This window comes from Fringilla coelebs, assembly GCF_963513975.1.
Source record: "Fringilla coelebs genome assembly, chromosome: 3".
Classification (NCBI taxonomy): Eukaryota; Metazoa; Chordata; class Aves; order Passeriformes; family Fringillidae; genus Fringilla; species Fringilla coelebs.
This window is the reverse complement of record NC_140030.1, coordinates 15912122-15935829: the sequence shown is the minus strand read 5'-3', so window position 1 is coordinate 15935829 and position 23708 is coordinate 15912122. Positions and strand designations below refer to the sequence as shown.

Here is a 23708-nt window from a genome sequence, read left to right as displayed (position 1 = left end):
ATGCTTCCAACAACGTCTGGAATAAATTACAAAGTCTGCCCTTTACCTACATAAGATTTATTGCCCAGGTTTACCTGGGAGGGAAAGACTCAGCAAAGTCATTTAGGGAATTACAATCCATCCCTTTTATTTGTAGTATTGTCCCATTTTGCAAATACTTGGCCAAATTTTGGAAGTAACAATGAGGAGAGATGCTGCTGTATTCATTATTATTAAAATTTAAAAGCCAATGCTGCAGTTTCAAGACTCTTTTTCATGTATAGTACAGATGCAATCAACAAGAGACAGTCTAGCATATGCCCAGCCTGATAATAATCAGAAAGCACATTTAATAAACTATAATCTAGATACAAGGCCCAGCTGCTGTTCCTATAAGGAAAACTGACAAGTCTCTCAACAAAGTGCAAAAGAAAGGAAACAAGAGAACAGTGTTAGCTGACAATGCAGTGCAAGCTAAGACAGCAGCCAGAAGACAGCAAAGAAAGCAAACCTTGAGCAAAGAAAGCAAAAAATGAGCAGATATGGCTGACTGCTACACGTAGTACCCAAACAGCCTTACTAGAGAATGGTAGCACTTAGGAGCTAAAACCTTTATGAAACAAATACAAGATCAGTAAGAAATGTGTGGGGGAGGGGAAATTACGAAACCAAAACACCAATTAAGAAGCATATGAGTTTACTATGTAGAGTCCTGCCACACAATACTTTGACAGCAATTCAAAGTGACTGCATGAAGAAAATGGAATTTATACAAATTTTTTTAGAGTAATTCATGTCAATTGAAGCACAGAATATGAACAGTTTTATTGTAGAAACACTCATTGTGCACACTCAATGAATTAAAAACATGGAAGGTGGAAGATATACCACCAGAAGCTTTCAAGGACTAGTAATGTATATCCTTTTTTGCAATGTGATTTCTTGTCCAGCCACAACACTAAAAAGAGTTAAATATTTTCAAAAACCCACCAACATGGGAAAGTAAGAGGTAGAGATTTAGGAAAAAAATTCTTAAGGGATCCAGGGGGAAAAGAAAAAAGCAAAGCAACACATTGTTACAAAAAGCTCCAAAAATGAGGAAAACCAGTAACACTAAATGTAGTCTAAGAACAAGAGAAAGCAGATCATGATGTAGCAGCACACAAACTAACATTCTAGAGCACGACAAAGTCCTCTGCATTACTAAAAATGTAGCTGGAACACTGTAATGAGATCCATCAGGAAAAACACAATAAGAGAACACAGCAGAGAACTCCAATAGATTACAAAAAAAAATGCATCTTTTAGATGAGAATATTTGCAAGCCATGAAAGAGTATCGAGAAATTTGGTATCTTTTCTTAGTTCATTACTAAGGTGAATACATTTCCTCTAGTAGATTTAGTTATTAACAAGTCCACATGTCAAATTAACTATGAAAAGTTATCTGGGGTATTTTTTTTAAAACAAGTTCACTTAAAAGCAGACTTTTAAGAAGTATTCAATAAATTTGAGAAAGACATTTCCAGCACAAGATACTTACTTTTTAGTTCAGCCCTTAAATTATTATATGGAATTGTTACAAGTCAACAGTAGGTGGTTTATAAAATGTAATTTTATTTAATGTTACTTTGCTGTTACAGAGGGCATAACATTTTCACAAGGCTTTTTTGGGACTACAATCAATGATTAGCAACACACAATAGTGGTCCAAACTCTCTAACAATCACTGGACAAACTTGACACCTTCTCACATGTGCACAAACCTGCATGGAAAAGTACTAAATTTTATACTTGGACATGTGAACTTCAATTGGTTTTCCCATTCCAGTGTATTAAGAAATGACATGCACTTTAGTCTGCCAAAAAGCACTGCCTGTACTCCAGCAGTAACATGCTGCTTCTAATACATAGTAAAGTGAATACCAGAACTACAAAGGCAGGAGTGTAAGTGAACTTTTATTGGGAAGGGATATCAACTTAAACAGCAGCAACTGAAGATTAAGAGAAGCCCCTGTTTTTGAACACACAAGCTTCTGTATTACATGATACGGGAAGCAACTCAATTTGTGGTTTTCCAAACTTTAAATGCTCAACTTGATCTGGCCCAGAACTTCCATATTACTACTGAAACGAATACACAGTAGCATGTGAAAGTCAATTATGGAAAGGAAACCCTGCAGAATAAGAAGGGAATGTGGAGAATTAAATGCTATGTGGAACACTCTTTAGTTGCAATTAACTACATTTTCATATCTTACTGTAATACAAAACACAGTCAACTGGCAGGAACTGGTTCAGATTTGTTTTTAAATACCAGGTACACTTTAGTCCGCTACATAAGTGTTTGGAAGTTACTTATGTTTATATGAAATGAAGCTATTAATACTTTTCTACAGCAGTAACCGCACACCAGGAAGGCCAGGACAAACACAAATCAAGGAATGGAGTTTTCCCAAAGCTGCAGTGTGAAAAGACTATAAATTGATTTCCATACACATGGATGGGTTTTCTTTGCTATAGGAAATCCAAGTGGAGCTATAAGGAATGGAGACGTGTAAAAAGGTTTTTTGAGAAGGAAAGGGAGAATGACGCCCCACGCGCAGTTTAATTTTCTGCACCTTCTGCAGCATCACATTCTTCTCCTGCACTGTCTGATGTCCATAACTAGAAAGAAAAGAAGAACAGCGTCAGCTTTCAGAAGTGCAGCTTGAGTTCCAAAAGGAGACAACTACTAAGTGTAAGGAAATGATAATGAACTAGACTTAAGGAAGCCCACAAAGTACCAGTGCACTGGCACTGCCCAGCCCTGGCTCACAGCACTTGCTGGGGGGAGGTAATGGACAGAGCTCCCCATGCACAGGGCACAATGAGCTTTTCCCCTCAGGCAGAGCAGACATGTTCTCCAAGGCTCCAGCTCTTGTGCTTAACAGTGAGCTGTGCCATCGATCCCAGGCCATTCAACAGACCCCAACAGCAGCTCCAAGGGCAGCTTCCATTTCAAACACAGCAGTCTGAATCCTGCAAGTGTAGATTGCCACTCTGGGTATCGAAGCTAAGCACTTCACTCTACTAACAACAACACTTCTACTGAAGGACTACTGCAAAATAATAATTGTTGTCATTTTAAACACAGTAATTATTCAGAGAGGATATTCCCTGAAAAACTGCCATAGCTGCATATCTTAATACAATTTAGTTGTTCCATAAAGCACCTTTCTTAAATGGTTTATCATTATAATAACATACTCAAACAAACTGATTTTATTCTTAGTACACCGAAACTTCAGAGCTTTTGAATGAAAATCAGGGCAACAAGTAAAGCAAGCTACATTGGATGTATACCAGGAAAAACTTTGTATTGAAGTAGTCATCAAAAAAGTTTGAGTAAAATTCCCTGATAGATCACAGATAACCCTTTTTAATTCCTTGTCCTATCTATATATTAGGTTGGGCTGAATGCCCCTTCTCCCCTCTACCATAAAGGCCATCACACCAGGAAGGATGTGAGCTACACCCAGGCTGCTATTCCAGATTATCCAGCATGAAGTTGGACATCAACTTACACAACATTCAAACTAGGTTATGAAAAGGTATCATAGGCAAACAGCCCAAGTCAGTGCTGTGCTTTGTGTGAGTGGAAAATAAAGGGTTTTTTCCCATCACAAATTCAGTCTAAGCAATCACCTGGAGAAAAAAAACAGATAATACATAAAAAAGCAACTTACTGTTAGGTTGTCTCTAAGCAACTGCATGATGAGAGTACTGTCTTTGTATGAGTCTTCATTCAGTGTATCAAGTTCTGCAATTGCCTCATCAAATGCCTGGAATAATTAAAACATCTTTAGCCTTTCTAGCTAAACCTATCAGAAAAGGCAGCTTAAAAAAAAAAAAGCAACATCAGAAGTTAATGACCTGCTCTACTTGAAACAAAACCATAATTAAAACATAATATAAGCTTCCCATGCTGCTGAAAATTTAAGTCACATTGTAAATACAGCCTACTTGTACTCCTTCAATCCCACTAACAATAGGAGCTAGGAAACCAGAAACTTTAAATATGATCATTTCATTCACAAACTCTAGGAAGCAATAATTCATACAGTTTTAAGCATAAACTCCCTTCTCCTTTCCCTGCAGGCATACTGGAAAAAAAAAAGTTACTTACTGTCTTTGCCAGTGTGCAGGCAAGCTCAGGATTGTTGAGAATCTCATAATAAAATACAGAGAAGTTAAGAGCTAGACCCAAGCGAATTGGATGCGTTGGCTGCATCTCCTTCTTGCTGATATCAAATGCCTCCTGATAAGCTCCCTGTGAGTTTTCTATTGTTTCTGTAAAAGAATGATAAAGTGGTTTTGGGTTCATTTAATTTTTTTAAAAGATATTCCTACCTAGATCACTCAATTAGTAGGAAACTCTGCTGTATGTAAACCTGTTCTTAGGAAAACAGTGCACTTAATTTAATCAAAGTAATCACTGTACACCCATCTTAAGCACAGCTGCAACACTGACAAAGCAAAGGAGCAAACTAAGCAACTACAGAGCAAAGGTATTCAAGAGAGATAAACACACAGAACTTGGTAAACACAAGCATCCAAGACTACTTCAGTCTTCAGTGGCCTTTGGTCCTTTGGGGGTTGGGAGGGCGGGAAGCATTTGTGCATTACTTTTTCTACAGAACTCAGTTCATTCCTTTCTCAGGATGGACATGTTCATGTGAGTTATGTGTGCAGAGTAAAGAAGGCCCAATTCCTCGAGGAAGCTTGGAAGGCATGTACAGTGTGTTCCTGAAAAACTGAAGGTTTGCCTCCAAAATCTGTGTGTAGACAGGTCAAGATAAAAAGCCCCAGTGTTGTGCCCAAAATAACTGGGATAAACACCACACAGAAAAGAGGTTACCAGGTCAGAGAGTACTTCAGGAGTGCTACCCATAATCTATTCCAGATTCACTTCTGATAGACAACCAAAGGGCCAACAGCTGCCCGAACCATGCTGCAGAATGAAGGAGACTGCAGGAAAAGAAAGGTCATTGTCAGAGCTCAAAATACTCTGTGAGAGAGCTAGCTAGTATTGGGACTTCTCCAGCAAATGCTGGTAAAAGAACTTGGTAAGTAAAATATAATAAGTACTGAAAAGAGTCAAGACAGATTTGGATTTTCCAGTATTTACATAGTAACGAGTGCTAAAGGACTATCCATTTGTTGAGAACAGGTGAAAGAAGGCAAAAAGCTAGGTGTTTTGAGGGAGAACACCAGAAAAGTTTAAAATCTTGAAGTTTGCGAGAAGTTAAGCAGAAAAGTTCACATGGTGATACACATGAACTCTAACTTCAGAGCTAAACCTCAGCAGGATCTGCTAACAAGGCTCTATCAACCTATCCCTCCTGCTTTGTATCCCCTATCAGCATGTGTGGATTTAACTGCAGTCATTTCAGCAAACAAGAGCTGGTATTTCTATGCTTGGACAAGCCCAGATTTGTAGCTGTTGCTTGAGACAAAGTATAAATCATAATCTTTGTGAAAGCCAAAGGCAAGTTTCCTGTGCTACCCACAGGCTTGCTGCTGCTACTTGAATCAAATTAAGGGTTAAGAATTTCTGAATGCAACACATTAATGCAAAGCCTTTTACTCCATTCTGTATGTCTTAATTTTTCAACCTGAATGCCCCTACAACAGAGGCAGACTAACGAAGCCTTTACTGAGGAGACAACCAGCCCCATCCTCCCACCGTGCACTGCCATCGGGTTCAGGCAGCCAACAGGGCCAGGTCCTGCCATGCCCAACCCCAGGGGACCGACACCGCAGCATCCACGGGTTCCAGCAGTCCCTCTCCTTTGTGTCACAGCATTACTGCACAACTAATTTTAGTTTGTTATGTAGAAACAGACCACTAGCTTATGCCATAGCAGGAGTTTTTAACATCACAACACTATCTGGACACTTTGCAAGACAGTTTTAACAATTAATTCAATACATCTGTTCAATACAGAGTTAAAATCTTCCCCAGAAGAGGTTCCTGAGATACTTACAACTAACCATGCACCTGTTCTAACTCCTAGGAAAGGTCTACAGTCTCAAGATGCCCAGTACCAAGTGGCAGTTTCCAGGCCTTTCCTGCTGAATCCAAACAGGCAAACTAAAATTCCCATTAAAATCAATCATTTTAGCGTACAGCTCATGCTTTTTTGCTAGACTATCAACCTAGTAATTTTGTGGCTTCTTTATAAACACAGGTGACTGCAATGAAGTCTGCCTCACAGTGAAATGGTTAAAATTTGAAGACCAACAGGACTCTACCATGGAGTACAAAATGTTATCGAGATTTGTTTACTCGCCCCAACCAACTTTATTTTAGCAAAGAACTACAAACAAGCAACATTAAATATATTACCATGCCTTCACCTACATTGTTCTCCAGAAGATTTGAATAAGCATTGTGGAACAACTCTTCAGGAATTTAGGGTAGATGACAGGAACACCAGTTAAAATTCCCTGGCATACTTAAGGTCTAGTCAGATTTTGTTCTGTCTGTATGAAAACTGGAGATTTCTGACTGAAAAACAGCTAACTCGTGTGAATTTGGAATCTGTGTATTTCATTTCCTGGCCCCTCACCTGCAGACCAGAGCTGGGAAAGACCCAAGGTACTTACGTTTCCTGTCATCACCACAGGCAACCTCAGCAAGGTATCGGAAGTAGTCTCCCTTCATCTTCAGGTAGAATACCTTGCTCTCTGGATTAGTTGCATTAGCTATTAAATATTTGTCCAAGAGCTCCTGAAACAACAACAAAACACACATTGACACATTGCAAACACGACTGCAACTAAGTTCAATCTACTTCTCTCTCAGATTTGAGTTCATCCAGTTTGGATGGATTCAAATGTTTTCTACAAGGCTAAACAGACTTCTAAGGCATTTTAGATGACGGCACGCTTATTCCAACAAACTGAGTATAGGCACAACCATTAAGATGAACAGCCAACTGGTCAATCAGACTGCAAGTAACAAGGAAAGGTTTACTGATGTACAGTTTCAGGACCAAGTTTAGTTTCAGGATATACACTTCTCATTTCAAAAACATTGCAAATGAGTAAGCTTTTACAGGAAAAGCAAAACACAACACAGAAAGTTCAAAGCTACTTTTTTTTCATCAATTCTGTTTATTAGACTTGTGATAAGGAATCTCCAGCCCGCCTACCACAGGGAGTCAAGGATTCAAACCCATTCAGTTGGCAGCCAACCTCACCAAACTGCACCAGCTCTTCACAAGGCTCTAAAGGAACACCTGGCTCCAACACAGCAGGGAGGCATCCTTCATATCTGCCTTGCTGGTCCATCCCAGAATGGAAAGAGCTATACAGCACTCTCCAGCACACCCTGAGCTGCTGCAAACATCACTCCCCTTGTTCACAGCCCCCCTACCTGATACCAGAAGGACAAGGAAAGGCTTGCAAGCCTCCAGCAAGAGAAGGTAAGTCTCTCTCCAAGGCTGCAAGTCATCCTAAGACAGGAGTGAAGAAAGGAGAGAAGAGGTACAGGACTTTCCCCCAGACAACAGGGTAGTTCAGAGATCTGACAAGCAGCAGAGCAGCTTCTGGCTGACCTTGCCCCTGAACTCCAGAGATTTTACCAAACTCATTACTACAACCACCCATGTTCTCCAGAGTTGACAAAAGATGCAAATGAGTTCAGAAACACTCAAGGAAACTCTGCAATACTTCGAGAAACTTCACAGTAGGAATGCCAGTGATAAAGATCTGCATTTACTTATTTGGAAAGTAAACAGGTCAAAAAAGGAGCATAAAGTCTCCACAAAGCTTGCAGCTGGCTAGTTAAGATTTTTGTTACAGGAACATGTATCCAAATACACAAAGCAGCTACAAAGGAAATATTCAAGGAACTGTTAGCTTTCTGCACAAAAATCCTTAGCACTTGAATTGACTACTAGAGCACTATAATCAAAACAAGCTAATTTTAGACACAAACTTACTCCCTATGCACACCACCATATCATTATTACTTCCTTTAATGATCAATAGAAGCAGAGTAGCTCAGTTCAAAGTGTTTACTCAATGCAAGTCCATTTGAGGTTCTGGCAACTATTTTTAAACTGACACTTGTAGTAGGGCACTTCCAATTGGGTTAAAAAAGCATTTTTGCATCCAAACTGTATGTGTCCCATGGATGCAACACTGCAGTGCCCAGACAAGCTCCCTCAGAGATCCCCACCAAGGCAGCAAGGCAAGAAGCGAGTCATACCTGCCCTTGATACCACCCTAGAGAAAGCAGCAGACGGTAAGATGATACCAAGCCTGACACACCCTTGCACCTACCAAATCTAAGACACACATTTTTAGGAGTTTCTGTAAGGCTGTAAAACCACTGCCAAAGCCTAGACACTGGCTATTTGGCAAAGGCATAAGTGAGGAATCTGTGTAACAGTTTAACACAGCCAAGTATGCAGGGGCTTGAGCAAACATATAGAACAGTAGAGCTCACTGGCATTATGGAAAAAGCAGCAAAACTGTAGGTCTGTTTCAAACCAAGAGTTAAAAGGTAGTAGGCAGATGGGTAATACAACACTGTATTAATACTGTTATTGTGCATGAATCATTCCATATTAGAATGAGTTATTCCCACTCTACAGATTGCTGCAAAGAAAAAAACTTCACATTTTGGCTGAATGTTTTCTTGCTGCTTTCCTCTTATGACAATGTCCACGTCAGCCATAAAAGTGCAACACCGCACAAACCAGTTTCAGTCTCAGAGACAACAACGTGGTAATGTCAAGTCTAACATTTGAGTATGATTTTCCAAGAAACTGCCCAGAATGATGAAATGTGACACATAATACACCTGTGGTTTAAAAAGGTTCCTTAAATCCATGATGTTTGAAGAGTAACCACCAGCCTCCAAAAGCCATCCTATAGCTGGGGCTGCATTAAGTAGAAGAGATGTGACCTATCCATGTGCTCAGATTAACTGTGCCACAGTCTAAGGAGCACTGACCAGACAAGCAGTGAAGATACTATATAGCATTGTAAACCCTGTATTTTGCAAAACTGTATCTTTGATTCATCTTTCAAATACTGAAATACAACTTTCAAGATGTTACAATTATATCAACAAGGGAACAATCAGGCATTTTTCTTTTATACTTTCCAAAACACAGAAATTTACTGTATACTTAGCACACAAAAAGTATTACCCATTTTATTACAAAATTCTGTGTTTGGAGGCAGCTCTAGAGCTGATCTGGCTTGGTTATAGCTGAAAAATACTTAGTGCACAGTAAAGAATGTTTACAGGAAAGCTTTAGCATGGCAAATTTAAACCAAATCTGAAAGCTACATTCCTTAAGGCATCAGTGCCCACTTTTTCCTCCTCCCCCCCAGATGGGGTAGGCCACACACTTCTTCTGGCAATATGAAAGGATTTTGCTGCGCCAGCCCTCCACAAGCAAGCAGCACTGCGGCCTGTGTGTCAGTGCATCCCTAAAATGCTGCCTTTGTTACACGCATCTGAAAACCAGTGGCTCTGTCCAAACTTCCAAGAAACTTAAGAGAAAATTGTGATACAGAGAATGAGCTGCAGTTTTTCAGACAGCAAACAGTGGGTTATTTCCTAGGCACTTCTCAGGTGGAGAAGCTCAGTAGCCCATCAGCTCTCACTCCCGGTTCATTTGAAGGCTTCTCAATCCTTACATAACACAAGGAAGAGAGTTGTGCCTTTTCCTTCAGCTAGGGTGGAACATTCTCATTCTGGACTTTACATATTCAATTTTGGTTTTTTAATAGCCTTAAATGGAACAAAATCTCATTTATGAATCACGTAAGTTAGAACAAAATCCAAATAGACTTTGAGTGAAGCTGATTATTTATCAGGCCAGATGTTTTATTTGGTGTACTTCATGAGCCATTCATCTCAGGATTATCATAATTCCTTGGAAGGCATCTTACTCTCCCTCTCAGAGAAAATGTTGGTGGGGTAGTGAGAGCAGACAGCACAATAAGCCAAATTATTTGCTTTACACTGCTGTGAATCAGTAACAGCCAGGCAAACTCACGATTTCCTGCATCTCTTCTCTCATCTTTCCTTACCTGGACATTTTTACCTTTCCAGCAGAGAGAAATGAGCCAGGAAACCTTATTTTAAACATCAGCTGATATTAAGTAAAATGACTACAGGCAGGCAAAGCAATGAAGCAGACCACAGAGAACATCAAAGTTTTTGTGATTTTACCTAGGCAGAGACAAGCACTGCAGGAGGCATGATTCTGGGATGAAGTAAGGCAATAGAGTAGACTGCCATCCATGCTCACATACAGTGAATGTGCCCATCCCTTTTAGGTATTAAAATACAGATGCCACCATCACTTAAGAATTGCAGCTCTTCCCATCACCTTCTAAACCAAGCCTTGGAAAACCAGCAATTGTGTGCTCTGCAACATGAAACATGCCTCAGAAGCTGCATAAAAGCCACACAATGCCCGAGCTGCTGATCTGCCCTGATGGGGGGTGCCTCTCAGAACCAGGAGCAGTATGAAGATGCAGGAATCAAAGCTCTATCCTCAGACCAGACCCTTTGTGTCCCACTGCAGTTGCATTACAATAGGTTTGCAGTGTGACAGTCTGTGGCTGGTTGCTGCTGCCTCCCCCACACTGCCATATTACACTCAAGTGGCATGCTGGTCCTCCTAGAGTGTGACAAGATTCCCACTCCACTTCTCCTAAGTGCTGCTCATCCATCTCAGTTTGTTTCTACCTTCACAGTGTGCTAACACTCTTGTCATCCTAACAGGATCATAGTCTCATATACGATATTCTTTTCCCCTCCCATGAAAGGAAGGCTTATTTCTCTATTATAGAGATGTCAGCAACAAAGGGCTAACACTCCCTGCAACAGGTCTGCAGCTGCCTGAAGAAGCCATGGGGAGCAGGCTGGGAGCCTGGCAGCTAGATACTTCGTCCCCTAAAAGCTGAATTTTATTTCTTTCTCTCTCCATCGGCAAACATATTCCTCTACATGCAAATGAACTTACATTTCAATTGCCTTTTTGGATCCTTCTCCATTCTACTTTTGTTCTTTCCCAACTAGGTAAGTATCCTCTCAGTCCCCTTTCCCGTCTGTTTTAGCAGGCTCAAGGGTTGAACACGTGGTACTCACTGACCACTGCAATTAACCTGAGCTAGAAATACTAAGTCAGTCTATCTGCTCTCATCACTTCCCCATTTTTTCAGCTTTATGAAAAGCAAGCCCTGAAGGAATGTCAGGCATACCTTTACTTGAAGGTACGTCTGACACAGACAAAGCAGCTCCCCGAAGACAGAGCTCCTTAATTATTTGTGGTGTGTGCATCCAGCCAACCTCTCCTTACGATACAGCGGCACACCTCCCCTGCAATCCCTGTTCCAGTCCCACTCCACGTACCCTTTCTGTTTTCTCTTTTCAGGGCAAAGCCTCCTTGAAAAAGCTGACATCATAACAGAAAGTCCCACCACTCTCTCCCCACCCAAGCCTATTTTAAAAGGCAAGACTGATTGAGACATTAAGTTCAACCATAATGTACACTAAATACTTTCTATACAGTTTAACTACAGGGTAGGTTCAAGTGGCAGAAAAATACCACTGCTATCTGGTTTGCACTGTTCTCTCTTCCCACATATCCAGCTATAAAAAAATCTCAACAGCAAGGATGAATTTGGAAAAAAACCCATCTTGAATATCCAACTGACCTTTTAGCTTCCTTCAGCAGTTGTGTCATTTAGACTTGGACTTCAGTAAGAGTAGCAAGTACATGAGTGTAAGTCTCCTCATATATTCCAATACCACTAGCTAGTGGACATATTCTTCACACTTACAATACCACAGGATAAGTGTGAACCAGGTCAGCTCCAGAGATTATCTACTCATCACAACTAGATGGAGGCCAATTTTCAAAGGATATTAAAGACAGCATATGCCTAGGTATGGACAGACGTTCTCAATGTGGTAAACTCAAGTAACCCAAAACATTTACAATGTCGCCATCACTCAGAGGTCAACACCTCTGACATGTCTGGGTCACAACACCAGCACCAAGTTATTTAATGTTATGCTATTAAAAGACAGATCTACATTGTCATTTGCATTTCTCACTGAGTACAGTTCATCATTCATTTTGTTCCACTAAAAGGAAAAAAGTCAATGTAAAAGCAACCATCAGAAACAGCAATGCTCTCCAAAAGCTTGTCCCATAAGTTAAGCTGCTACATGGTATTTAGTAAGGAGTGTGTTGATGCTCTAAGCGGCTGGCACAGAACTTTCTGAATGAAGTCTGTGTTGGATAATGTTTTATTTTTCAAGTCAGACTGTTTCAGCAATACCCTTGAGCCTTAAGCCCATATATCTTACTTCAAGATGTTTGAAATACCTTATTTCAGCACCATCTCCATCTTCTGGGAATGTAATTTTAAAAGCTATTTTTAGAAGTGGATATCCTAACAGTTTGTGTGAAGTAATTGGCATTTGCAGGTTTTAGTAATTTAAAACAATATCCTTCACACCTGGCTTGAACTCATATAAGACAAAAAGCATCTAGAAAAAACCCAAAATCCTATAGTAGTAATTTTTTTACAGAAGAACAAACTAATAAATATCAATACTTATAAAATAAAAAAAATTATATTCCTCCTCACTGCATAATGAAAAAATTCAATTATATGGAAAAAAAGAAAGAAGAAAAAGAAAAAAGAAACCAAGTTGAACTTCTGCTCAGCAGCTCTTAGCTGTCCAAGGGTTCTCAGACCTGCCAGCAAAGAAGTTGCTGTCATTCCACAGAGTGCCAATTTTTCACAGGTTTTACAGGAACTAGACTGAGTTTCATTGCTGTTTCCTAGATGTTTCTTCCTTTTCTGAACTGACACAATGTTGTCTATTCTGAGCTCTAAGCGCTTTTGGGTTGTTTTGTTTACCAAGGAGCACAGGAGTACAGATGTTACCTGGGTAACAGCAAGTAACTGATTACTTAATGTTGTACCATACACTAATTGGCCAAACCCCACAGAACCAAAAAGTCACATGCAAGTGAAGAAACTGTTTCAAAATAAACCTATTTTGAGACAAGGTTCTTAAAAATAATGCACAAGGCACACAGTGCATGTCAACACTACTTCTAGCAAGTTAACTCACCACCCTGAAACATGGATTCAACATCAGAGTCCCATCTAGATGAGCAGCCTGCATCTCACAGGAACACCGTGAGTGTACGAGGCTACATAAATTCAGCCAGGCCTGCAGTATGCAAAATATTTGGAAAAATTATTCAGCCTCAAGTATTTTTGATGGAAGCAGGATAGACAGAAATGGTTTCCACCCCACCTGTACTCAAAAAGCAAAACTAAAGTGGGTGAGGCAGTTCAGACCAACATAATCACCTAATATAACTTAAATGTGAATTTAAACACATCAAATATTCCAAAGTCTCTGACAGCACAGATGATTGGTGTGGGCTCAGATCTTTCAATAAGGCTTCTACTCACAAATAACTGCCTGTTTTAATCGTCTAGCAGAGTAGTATTTAAGACTTCTTGACTATTTTAAGCAAAATCAGTCATTCCAAAGTGCACAGTATGACTCACTGAAACCTAGGTGTTTTTTAACATTCAGCAGTTGTTTTCTTGACAGGAAAGGGAGAGTCCCGTGCTGCAACAGTAAGATCACTTTACTTTCCACAGTGTAATTCAGCAGAACTTAGTTCCTCATCCTTCAGGATTCAAGCTCTATGCATCAACTCCTTTTGGGAGAACATTAAGTGATTTTCATACCTCTCCAGACTAACAGTGTTTCAGTTTATGTATTGAGGAAAATATGTGTGCATCTTTCCAGTAATGGCATGGCCTTAAGATGACCTGACAAAGCACTACTGAAAGCAGAGACAAATGTACCTGACATGAAAACAGAGAGGGTGACCTAATTCATCTTTTCCATTTGGTTCCATGTCTTTGTCTATATAGTTTTAAGAACTGGCAGCCAATACCTAGGATTGGCCCTGACTGAAGTATCTGGAATCTCACTTAACAAATGCAGTGGAAGCCTGAGCTGCAGCACGTCTGCCCACACTATTCCCACGTGGGGCTGAGATTAATTTAATCTAGAATTTACACTCACTGCTTATACTTCTCCTCAAGTTAAAAAGTTCTGTGGTCCCCAGAGAACTATGTAAGCCAGAAACTAGAAGTATATGGAAATACAAGTTCTCCTTTCTATAGATTTTTCAGACAAGATGAACAATCCAGTGAAAGTCAGAGAACTGTTTAAGTTTCGTCGGAAGACCCTGAAGTTTTCCAGTTTCCCCTCATCAAATCTAGAAGTGAGTATTAAAAAAGAAGGCATTCCTCTTTTCAAAAATTCTAACTTTTTGATGAAATAATGGCTATACAACACAGCCAAAAGCTTTCAGGAAAAATTGGTTGGTATCTGACATATTTATCTCAAATTGACTCTAACATTCTTCCATGACTGCGTTTCACATATTTCTAATTCCTCAAAATACTTCCAAGTGCTCTTCTCTTCTTAGCAAACACACATTTTAGACACCAAATCCTTCCCTTCAGAATCCCGCCATCTAAAAGCTTCTTTCAACATCCATTTGTGACATTGCATAATATAACGGAATCAAACAAAAAATTTTCATTTAAAAATGAAATTTTCATTTAAAAATACTTCTATGCTCTGCAGCTACAGGAGCCCAAAGGTAAGATTAAATGACTGGCCAAGGTGTAGCTAGACTAACAGCACTCAAGAGGAACAACAGCACACGGGAGTTATGTGGTCTTAAGGTACATTGCCCTTACACAAAGAACTAATTTTGACTTGCTTTAGTTCTCATCTCTCTTTGGGAGCTCTTGATCAGAGGCTTGGGATCACTGAAACTCAAAATGGTAACAAAACAGATGCACTTTATTCCCACTGCATAGTGTGGATTGGAAGAGCCTCTTGCATCATCCAACTCTATTTTGAAGGAAACCCAGAAATATATTATTTTACTCAGTCTACTGGGACTGTGATTGGGAACGTGCCAGTAATTTGTTATTCCCCAAATGAGACAACCTACAACAACTTCCTGAAGAAGTTTTGTCCAGGAATGATGTGGCTGTCAGTCAGGTAAGGGTATATATAGTGTATTTAGAAAAGCTATTATTAAAGCAAATGCAAATTCTTCTGTTTTCAGAGCTGAACACTACTCATATCAGGATACTTCAGTGAATGGATCATAAAAATTAAAGGAGAGAATAAAGAGCAATAGAGCAAATAATAAGTCCTTATCAATATTAGAAACTGGTAAATCAAACCCTTGATTACTTTAACAAATTTAGAGAAAGGTACAAGCAAAATCATAGCTAATTCAGGACTTCCAGTTCTTAGATCTTGACACCTGATGTTTTGGTGGGTGCACAGACTACAAGATGTGAAACTCAGCACTCAAACTGTTTTGCCGCCTCTCTTAAGTGCCTAGCTCACACAAACTGGGCAGTGTTATATATTCAGATATACAGGATGGATTAGCAAATGACAGGCTTACAAATCAGCAGTATGCGCAGCTGAAGTGTTCTCATGTTGGTTCCATGGGATGCAGAAAGGATGAGGAGGAACTTATACATCCCTGCAATAATCTTGGTAGAGCTATACTGAGTACCACAAATGCGGTGCTCACAAATAATTACTCACCTTACCTTTGTAACAAAATTGGCTTCAAGTTTATTGGCAGTAAGAAAGCACCCGGCCCCTCATTCTCAAAGGCCAAGAGCATAAAGCTAAATATGAAAACATTGATTAATGAAGAGTGCACCTTCACCTACCAAACCTACAAAGTATACCCATGCACTTTTACCAGCCCTTCCTCTGCTGTTCTCCTCACTACCTTCCTCTGAAAATCAGGCATTCCCCCACTACTGAAACCAGAATACCAAGCTGCAGGGCCTCTACAGAAACTGTACAATCTACTCCTTTAATACTGGGTTAAACAACCTCAATTTGCATCATGTTGAGGAAATCAAGCGTAATAACCTTCCAACTCAAGTGTGTTTTTCCTCATCAAGCTCTCTCTCATATACAGGCTTCTGTGTTTTTCTTCAGAAAGGCATCTCATCACATTAGTATCCAAGGTAGTAAAGTGCCTGTGAGACAACTGTCTAGCAGGTAAGCATAACAGTGATTTACAAAATCTGTTAAAAGCTTCACTGCATTACAGAAAAACAGGATTTTTGGCTTTGTTGTCCAGTTCAACCTAGTGAGCACATCCTACTTTCTCAAGGCCACCAAAGCAATAAATGTCCTCCAAGAAATTTAGTAATTCTAGACAGCATTCAGCTGTAAGGGGAGGGGGCAGCAAGCAATAACTGCATGGGATGGAGGCTGCAGCTACCATCAGAATTCCATAACTATTCTCAGCTGGACTCTCTGTTCAAGAACTTCAGTGCACTCTAGGCTTTGTTTCTGCAAGAATCAGTCCCTTTTCAGAAATGATTAAGTTTCCTTTGCACAAGAATGAGGATTCCAGCAGCAGATTCTATTGAAAGATGACAGAGAAGGTAAACGAAGGTAAAACTACAAGTAAGTCAAGGTCAGATTTAAGTTTCAAGCATATTACACTAAAAAAAATTAAACTATTAAGTTCCACAACTCTTACCACAAACGTGTTGATGGTTGCTAGAAGTTGTGCTAAGAACACAAAGGAAAAATCATCTCTCTCTCCACAAATTACTTTTCACAAAAAAAGATTATTTATTCTAAACTATTCATTCAATTCACATTCACTTCACAATTATGGACTTACCAAGAAGTGACATTCCCAACCTAATTTTTATGAAGTAGCCTTTCCTTTTAGTCAGTCACTTAAGAATAGCAGTTGCTTTAACATACAAAAGGTTAAAAGTAGTACTTGAAACACTGTCCCAACCACAACTAGGACAACTAAGTCAAGTCCAAATGTAATATTAAGTGATTAGCATGCCTGACCTTCAAAATAAAACTGAACACTACACAGTTTCCTGTATCAAAAGACTGTATGTAATACCATTTTATTTATGGGTTTCACCTCTATACCACATACATTTCTGTACAAATTCTCTCTTGTCTGATAATAGGAACACATAGACAAAGAAATTACAAGATAAAAAATTCTGGCAATTGTTTAGACAGCATCATGAAACTGATACCTACTGATTATGACAAATTTCTACACGTACAAAAAAAAACCCAGAAAGATTTCACTTTTCTGCGGACCAAAAGTAACAGTAGAGCAGAAAGAGGGCTATGGTCAAAGTTATTCATTATCAGACATCAGATATTTTAGCTGATATGAAGAATCTATTTGCTACTGCAGGAAAATGCCAACTTCACTTTCAATGGACCTCTGAACTTGTGCTGTTGAAAAAACTGCTCTAAACGCCACCTTCTAGCATGGGGATTTTTGTTCTACTCATTTTAAGTGACTAACTTTAGAACTAGATCTACAAAATGGATAATAATCAGAAGTGGACAGATTTTTTTACTCATTTTCATTAGCTTTTATTGTTTCTTAAGTATGTGAAGCAGCAGTAGGAACCACATTGCAACCTTGGGGAGGAGGGAGGGAGGAAGGAAGGAAGGAAAGGGGAGCTGGCAAGAGCAACACACCAATACATGCTTTCAACAATTAACATTAAAATCTCAGAAGATCAAAGCATCCCATCAGCCTTAAGACAGTAAAAATACAGACAATACACACCTATAGCTCAAAACTATTTTATTGCAGGCACTGCCACAGGGTGGCAAAAAGAACCAACAGCACAAGTAATGTGACTGCTCCTTCATTTCTCAGTTCACAATGCCATCACTCATTTCTAGAGAAACAAGCCAACATGGGCCTGACACAACACAATGTAAAAACGTTTACAGAGCACACTGTGAAAACTGATGTTGAGAAACAACTTAAAAGCCTCAGGTATGTAACTTTTCTACACAAAATTTTCTAAGAATATTTAAAAAACACTTTAACACTTCAGCTAGAGACAGGAGAAATAACAATCAAGACACAGTTGTTTTCAAATCCTACTGACTTTGCATATTCATCAAAATTTAAACTTGGGCAAATAGTTACCAAATCTTATCTCTATTACTCCATGAAGAGCTCCAACACATCAAGACCCAGACACTGAACACACTCAAACAGGCACAAAAACCCTCAAGCTGTAAGTGGAGAGTACTTCCAGGCAAGGGCTGCTGTCTTCCCTGCCTTCACATTACTGCTCTCTAAAGAACAAAGGAGCCTGAATGCAACACAAGTTATAGCCATGCAAAAACGACCAAGGCTCTCAGAAACCCCTGCAGTTTAATCTGCTTTCCCAGAAAGGTTCCAATTCAAAAGTTAACTTTTTAAAAAAACTATTGTCACTGAACAGAGGTGTGTGCATATAATTAAGCTGACCTTATACTGTGTGTTCCATCTCCAAAGTCTCCCACATCTTTCCACTAATTATAGGAAAGTTGCTGCTGCATCCACCCCTTCTACATGATCTAGTACCTGTCTTGAAATCACTCAAGTCAAGAAAAAGCAACATGAACTTTGTGCTCAGAGTACGTGAATCAACATAGTGCAACTTTATCTCGGAAAAAAATTAAGTTGCTAACCTGTTTCTTTAGTCAAGGAGAAGAGTTTCAAGAACAGCTCTAACTATGAGTCATGAGGGATGATTCAACATTAACTCTCTACATTATCAAAGAATTAGTAAATCAATACAGAGAGTTCAGCAAAACCTCCTAGTATACCTTTCAAATAAAACATTTGTACCAGTTGTTTGACAGCCATACCATTTCTCCGTTAAAGAGCTACTCTCATCTGAAAGACCAGTCATAAAATTAACAGCCAAAAAGCACTCAGATCATGCCTACTTACAGGATGGGCAGTTAAAGAATGACAGTAAAATAATCAGTAAAAGCTATATTTTTATGTATATATCTATATACAGATATCTCAACGTAATTTTGAATGTTTGTATTCTAGTGGTGATAAATAAATTTAAGTTCTTTATCAATCCATGACCTGAAACAATGCCTACTTAACTGGCTTGGGGCATTTTTTGCAGGAAAAAAGTAATTACAGATTCCATGTTCCTGCCATATTAATAAAAAAATTAGCAGCATTTTTAATGCTAGCACAAGTACTTCTACATGAAGATTTAGAAATATGCCACACCAGTAGTTAAAAAAAAACCTTTTGAAAAAACTGTTAGTAGTATGACTAACAGCAGTCACACTCCACCCAACACACCCACCCTTGCTAAATCCAAATACTCCAGATGACAAGCAACCTTTCCATACTACTTGCCAGCAGTTGTTACAGTTTAGCTGCCTTCCTAGAATTAAAAAAGCATCTCTGAGATTCAGCTGAAGAGATCTGAAAAAGCCACAAGCTGTTACCATAGTACTAGTACAGAAGAAATTATCATTCAAAGGAGGAGCCAAAACCATGGTGGCTCAGCTTTAGGAAACCCATCCTTTGTAACGCCTGCTCCTCCTGAATTCCAACCTCTCACATGCTGACTCACGGATCATAGGAGTGGTAGATGGAGGAGGAAAGGGAGGGAATCAGAAGAGAACAGAACTGCACATGGCCCTCAAAGGAAGAATAAAAAAAAAAGGAAGGCTGGCAGCAGATAGCCAACATCTCCTCCAACCACAGGAAGGCACATCTTTGCAGCAGGTCAGGACAGGACAGGAAAAGCATGCTCAGCTGCAGGTTTTGGTCTTCACTACTTCCTGCAGCCTTGCAGGCCGGAAGGGGAGAGTTGCCAACAGGCCATTGCTGAGAATAGAGAATGACTAGAGTGCATTGAAAAAATCATCTAGTACAGGAAGAGCTTGCTTTCCCTACACTAGAGGCCTGTGCTGGCATGGCTAGCAGAATACCTGCTGGCCACCATCAGATGGGGTGGAATAACTTCAGCAGAGACACTGTGTGAAAGGGGTCACTGCCTCTCCCTATGGAAACACAAGTTCCTTGTCAAAGTGGTACAACCAGTACAAGATTTTATGCATCATCCTCTCCAAAGGACTAGATTTGGTAAATGGACAAAGAGAGATTAAGAAGTCCCAAGAAGTTAATTCTGAAGTGGGGCACTGAGTAGAGAAAGAAGAGTGACACAAATGCTGGCACTTCATCACACAGGGTTCTAGTGAAACTTTTGTCACAGGAAGCAGGAATCCTACAGAAGTCCCATCATTTTCACAAAGGTGAAAGTTTCTCAATTTCAATACCCCTCTGACTGGAGAAACAATTTTGCTCTTGTGGAAGACATGGGTTCTTAAATGTGCTAAGGAATTAAATTATCCGTAAAGTTAATAAATTTGAAAATTATTTTCAAGATAACTCACTCTGATTTAGAAAAAAAGAACAAACCTAGGTGGCAGCACACAAGGAAGCATACAGGTATTTTCAGCACAATCCAAAGAAGCATTCCCTTGTACGTGAGCCAGAACACTTAATCAAGAAGAAAAATCAGTTACTTCTGAAACAGTCACCTTTAAATTCACATCTCCTAAACAAATCTAGAATATATTTACCTCAAAATTGTCTATTTCCTTATAGACTTGTGAGACTCCTGGTCTCACATTAGCAATACTAGACAAAAAAAAAAAAAGGTAACTAAGAGGAGCAAATCAACCACTGAAGATGATCTGCCACAGAATTACTACTGCATTATGCACATGCAGTTTCTTACAGATACAATTCCCTGGTCATGTAGAACTGGGTCCAGCAGCCTCCACACTGCTGACACACATCTCTTGAGATCCCACTACAGTGCACAACAGTTTTCCTATCATCTGGAATTCTGGTGCTTCCACAGAAATGTATTTCTGGGTTTGATGCATGCTTAGGGTGTCATTCCAGTCTTTACACCTTAGCTTTACACTGCTCCATAATTACTGCACACCCATCTCAAAGATACCCTGAGAAGTCAGCTTGCATCTAACAAACACAATTTTCCCCCTTCAATACAGATGTCTAAGTTTGTAAAGTCAAATTTATATTAAAACATTCCTCAAAATGTCTCTTGAAGATCCCTTTAGAGTATTTTTCTTCATGAGGAAGTAAACAAAATGCACACATTGTTACAATATTTGTAGCAAGTTATTAGCTGATCTGAATAAAGAGGTTTTCACATTTTCAGCTTATCTTACAAATAGGTTTACTAACCACAGCACAGAGGCTAAATTCTCTGTATCTCTGCAACTACCTGGTAAAACACTGCATATGGATCACTCCACCCAAAAATGTTCCTCACAGACACTCAAAACGGAGTATCTCAAATACCTCTACACATACAGGGTGAAGAGCATAGTGCAGTTGATCCTCTTCATCACGGTGACCCACGTAAGGGTTGTAGAAGTTACGGTACTGACCTCACCTACCCCAGCACAACACTGCATGATATACCCCAACCAAGTTCCCAGTGCTTCCCCCAGTACAGCAGCACACTTAAACACTGCATTTTTTTACCTTAAACAAAATATAAGAAAAAACAAAGTCCCCACTTACCAGCACCGTGGTGCAGATGGACCTGAGCTCAGACTCCACCTTCTCCCGATAGTCCTTGATAAGCTGCATCTTCTTGTCACTGGTGTCTGTCTTCTGCTCGATGCTGGAGATGACCCTCCAGGCCGAGCGTCGCCCCCCCACCACGTTCTTGTAGGCCACGGAGAGCAGGTTGCGCTCCTCGTTGGACAGCTCGGCACCTTGCTCCGTTACTGCCTTCATGCAGGTGGCCATGTCATCGTAGCGCTCGGCTTGCTCAGCCAGCTTGGCTTTCTGGATCAACTCGGTCTTATCCATGGTGGCTGGCAGTGGGACAAGAGCAGTGCAGTAGCAGAAGAAGCTGGAGATGTCACACTATCAACACGAGAATGCACCTCAAAACCTGACAGAAAGAAGACAGCAACCATGATGCCAGGATAAACGCCACCGAACGCGATCCTCCAGCACCCATTGCAACCCAGCAAAAAACGAGAATTACTGTGACCCTCGCCTTCCCTTCCCCATCTCCAGGTGCTCCTCCTGGAGAGACGGACTGCAACATCCTGCCCTCCTTCCATGCAAGGCTACGGGGACTCGTCCCAAGGGTCCACCCCCCGGGAAACCACGACCTAGAAACCCAGGCGGAGAAGTCACACTCGGTCAGTGCTATCCAAGGGACGGCAGCCAGCCGCCCAAACAGTGGAAATAGCTGGTTTTCCATTAGAAAAAAGTCATCACCCCACTTTTCCTTCGTGCCCTACGTGAGCATATTAATATGCCCTCTAACAGGGACTCGTGGAATGAATCCTGCTTACCACCCTGCCTAGGGCCCTCGCCCAAATCCCTGCCTCCGTGGGCCACCAGCCCTGCGGGCGGGCGCCGGAGGCAGGCGGGCATGAATGCCGGGACTGGCGGGAAAAAATACATAATAAAAGCAGCAAGACGAGCTCGGCGCCGGAGAACACAGCAGGGGTTAAACCCCTACAGGACCCGCCTCCCTGGGGGCGAGCGAGGCCGGGGCTGCGAGGCCGGGGAGGGGGCCCCGGGGGCTTCTCCTCCCCGCGGCGGGGCGCGGCGGACCCGGGCCTCCCGTCTGCCCCGGCGGCCGCCGATCCGGACCTCGGCGCGGCGGGAGCCCCGCGCTGCCGGCGGGGAGCGCGGCGGCTCCCGGTACAAGGCACCGGGTACGGTCTTGGGCTCAGCGGCCGCGTCTCCTGGGACGGCGGGGGGCGCGGGGGCGGCCGGCGGAGTCCCCGTGGCGACGGGGCGGGAAGAGGAAGCGGCGGCGGGTGCGAAATGGCGGCGCTGGATGCACCTCCCGCTCCCCGGGGCCGCCGAGCTCTCCACGCCGCGATCACAAAATGGAGGACGCGGCGGGAGGAGGCAGCGGAGCGGGGCCCATCCCGCCGCCGGCCGCGGCCCCGCGCTCACCTGGGTCCGCCGGGCTGTGGGGCCGGGCCGCACCCGGTCGGTGCCGCGCTCGGGGCTGTGGCGGAGAGAAAGAGCCGCTCCCGTCTCGGCCGAGCCAGCGCTGAAGGGCGTTGGCGCGCGCACCGACCCGCTGCGCGGCCCGCGCCCACGCGGCCAATAGCGGCCCGGCCTGGGCGCCAGGCCCCGCCCCCCCACGCACCGCCGGCCAATCGGAGAGGAGCGCGCCGCCGCGGGGGCGAGCGCGGGCAGGGCGCGAGCTCGGCTGGGCCCGTGGGCTGCGGCTGGGGCCACGGGGTTTCCTCCAATGAGATCCAGGGTGGGGTGACGTCACTGTCGCCATGGTGACGCCGCTACCACCCCCCCCCCCCCCCCTCCGCCCTCGCCGCTCCCCCCCGCCCGGCGGCCGGGACCGGGACCGGGACGGGGAAGGGGGGCCGGGGATGGGAGAGGCGGCGGGAGGGGGCCCGGGGCTCCCTGTGGGAGGGCCCGGCCGAGGCGGTGCCCGTGCCGACGGCGGGGCGGCAGCGGGGGGGCGAGGCGGTGCCCGGGCCCGCACCACGGCGGCTGTGGTTCCGCCCGCGGGCGGCCGCGCCCTCGGGCCGCTGCTCCCCGCAGCGCCGGCAGGCGGGAGCTCCTGCAGGAGCGGGCGGCGAGCCCGGCCCTGCCCGGGCGGCCCTGCGGCGGCTCGGGCGTGGCAGGGCTGGGAGCGGCCGGGCGGCCCTTCCGGAACGGGCCGGACGAAGTCCGGGCGCTGCCGCCGCCA

General features: G+C 42.4%; 1 protein-coding gene across 1 annotated transcript; it reads right to left on the bottom strand.

Moving 5' to 3' along the window:
• Nucleotides 1–635: 635 nt before the first annotated feature.
• YWHAQ (tyrosine 3-monooxygenase/tryptophan 5-monooxygenase activation protein theta) lies at nt 636–23100 on the bottom strand. Its single transcript, XM_084202415.1, has 6 exons — nt 22946–23100; nt 21539–21917; nt 6630–6753; nt 4147–4310; nt 3707–3802; nt 636–2645 (listed from the first exon to the last, which is right to left on the bottom strand). The coding sequence occupies exons 2-6, from the start codon at nt 21830–21832 to the stop codon at nt 2586–2588; spliced, it is 738 nt and encodes a 245-aa protein (XP_084058541.1). The 5' UTR covers nt 21833–21917; nt 22946–23100; the 3' UTR covers nt 636–2585.
• Between the last annotated feature and the right edge of the window lie 608 nt (nt 23101–23708).

Excerpts from the sequence above, each read along its gene's own strand:
- YWHAQ (XM_084202415.1), bottom strand. The coding sequence starts at position 21,832 with ATGGATAAGACCGAGTTGATCCAGAAAGCCAAGCTGGCTGAGCAAGCC. Across the intron at positions 6,754-21,538 it reads CCATCTGCACCACGGTGCTG|GAGCTCTTGGACAAATATTT; the intron begins GTAAGTGGGGAC and ends TTGTTGTTTCAG. Across the intron at positions 2,646-3,706 it reads TGCTTAGAGACAACCTAACA|TTATGGACATCAGACAGTGC; the intron begins GTAAGTTGCTTT and ends TTTTCTTTCTAG.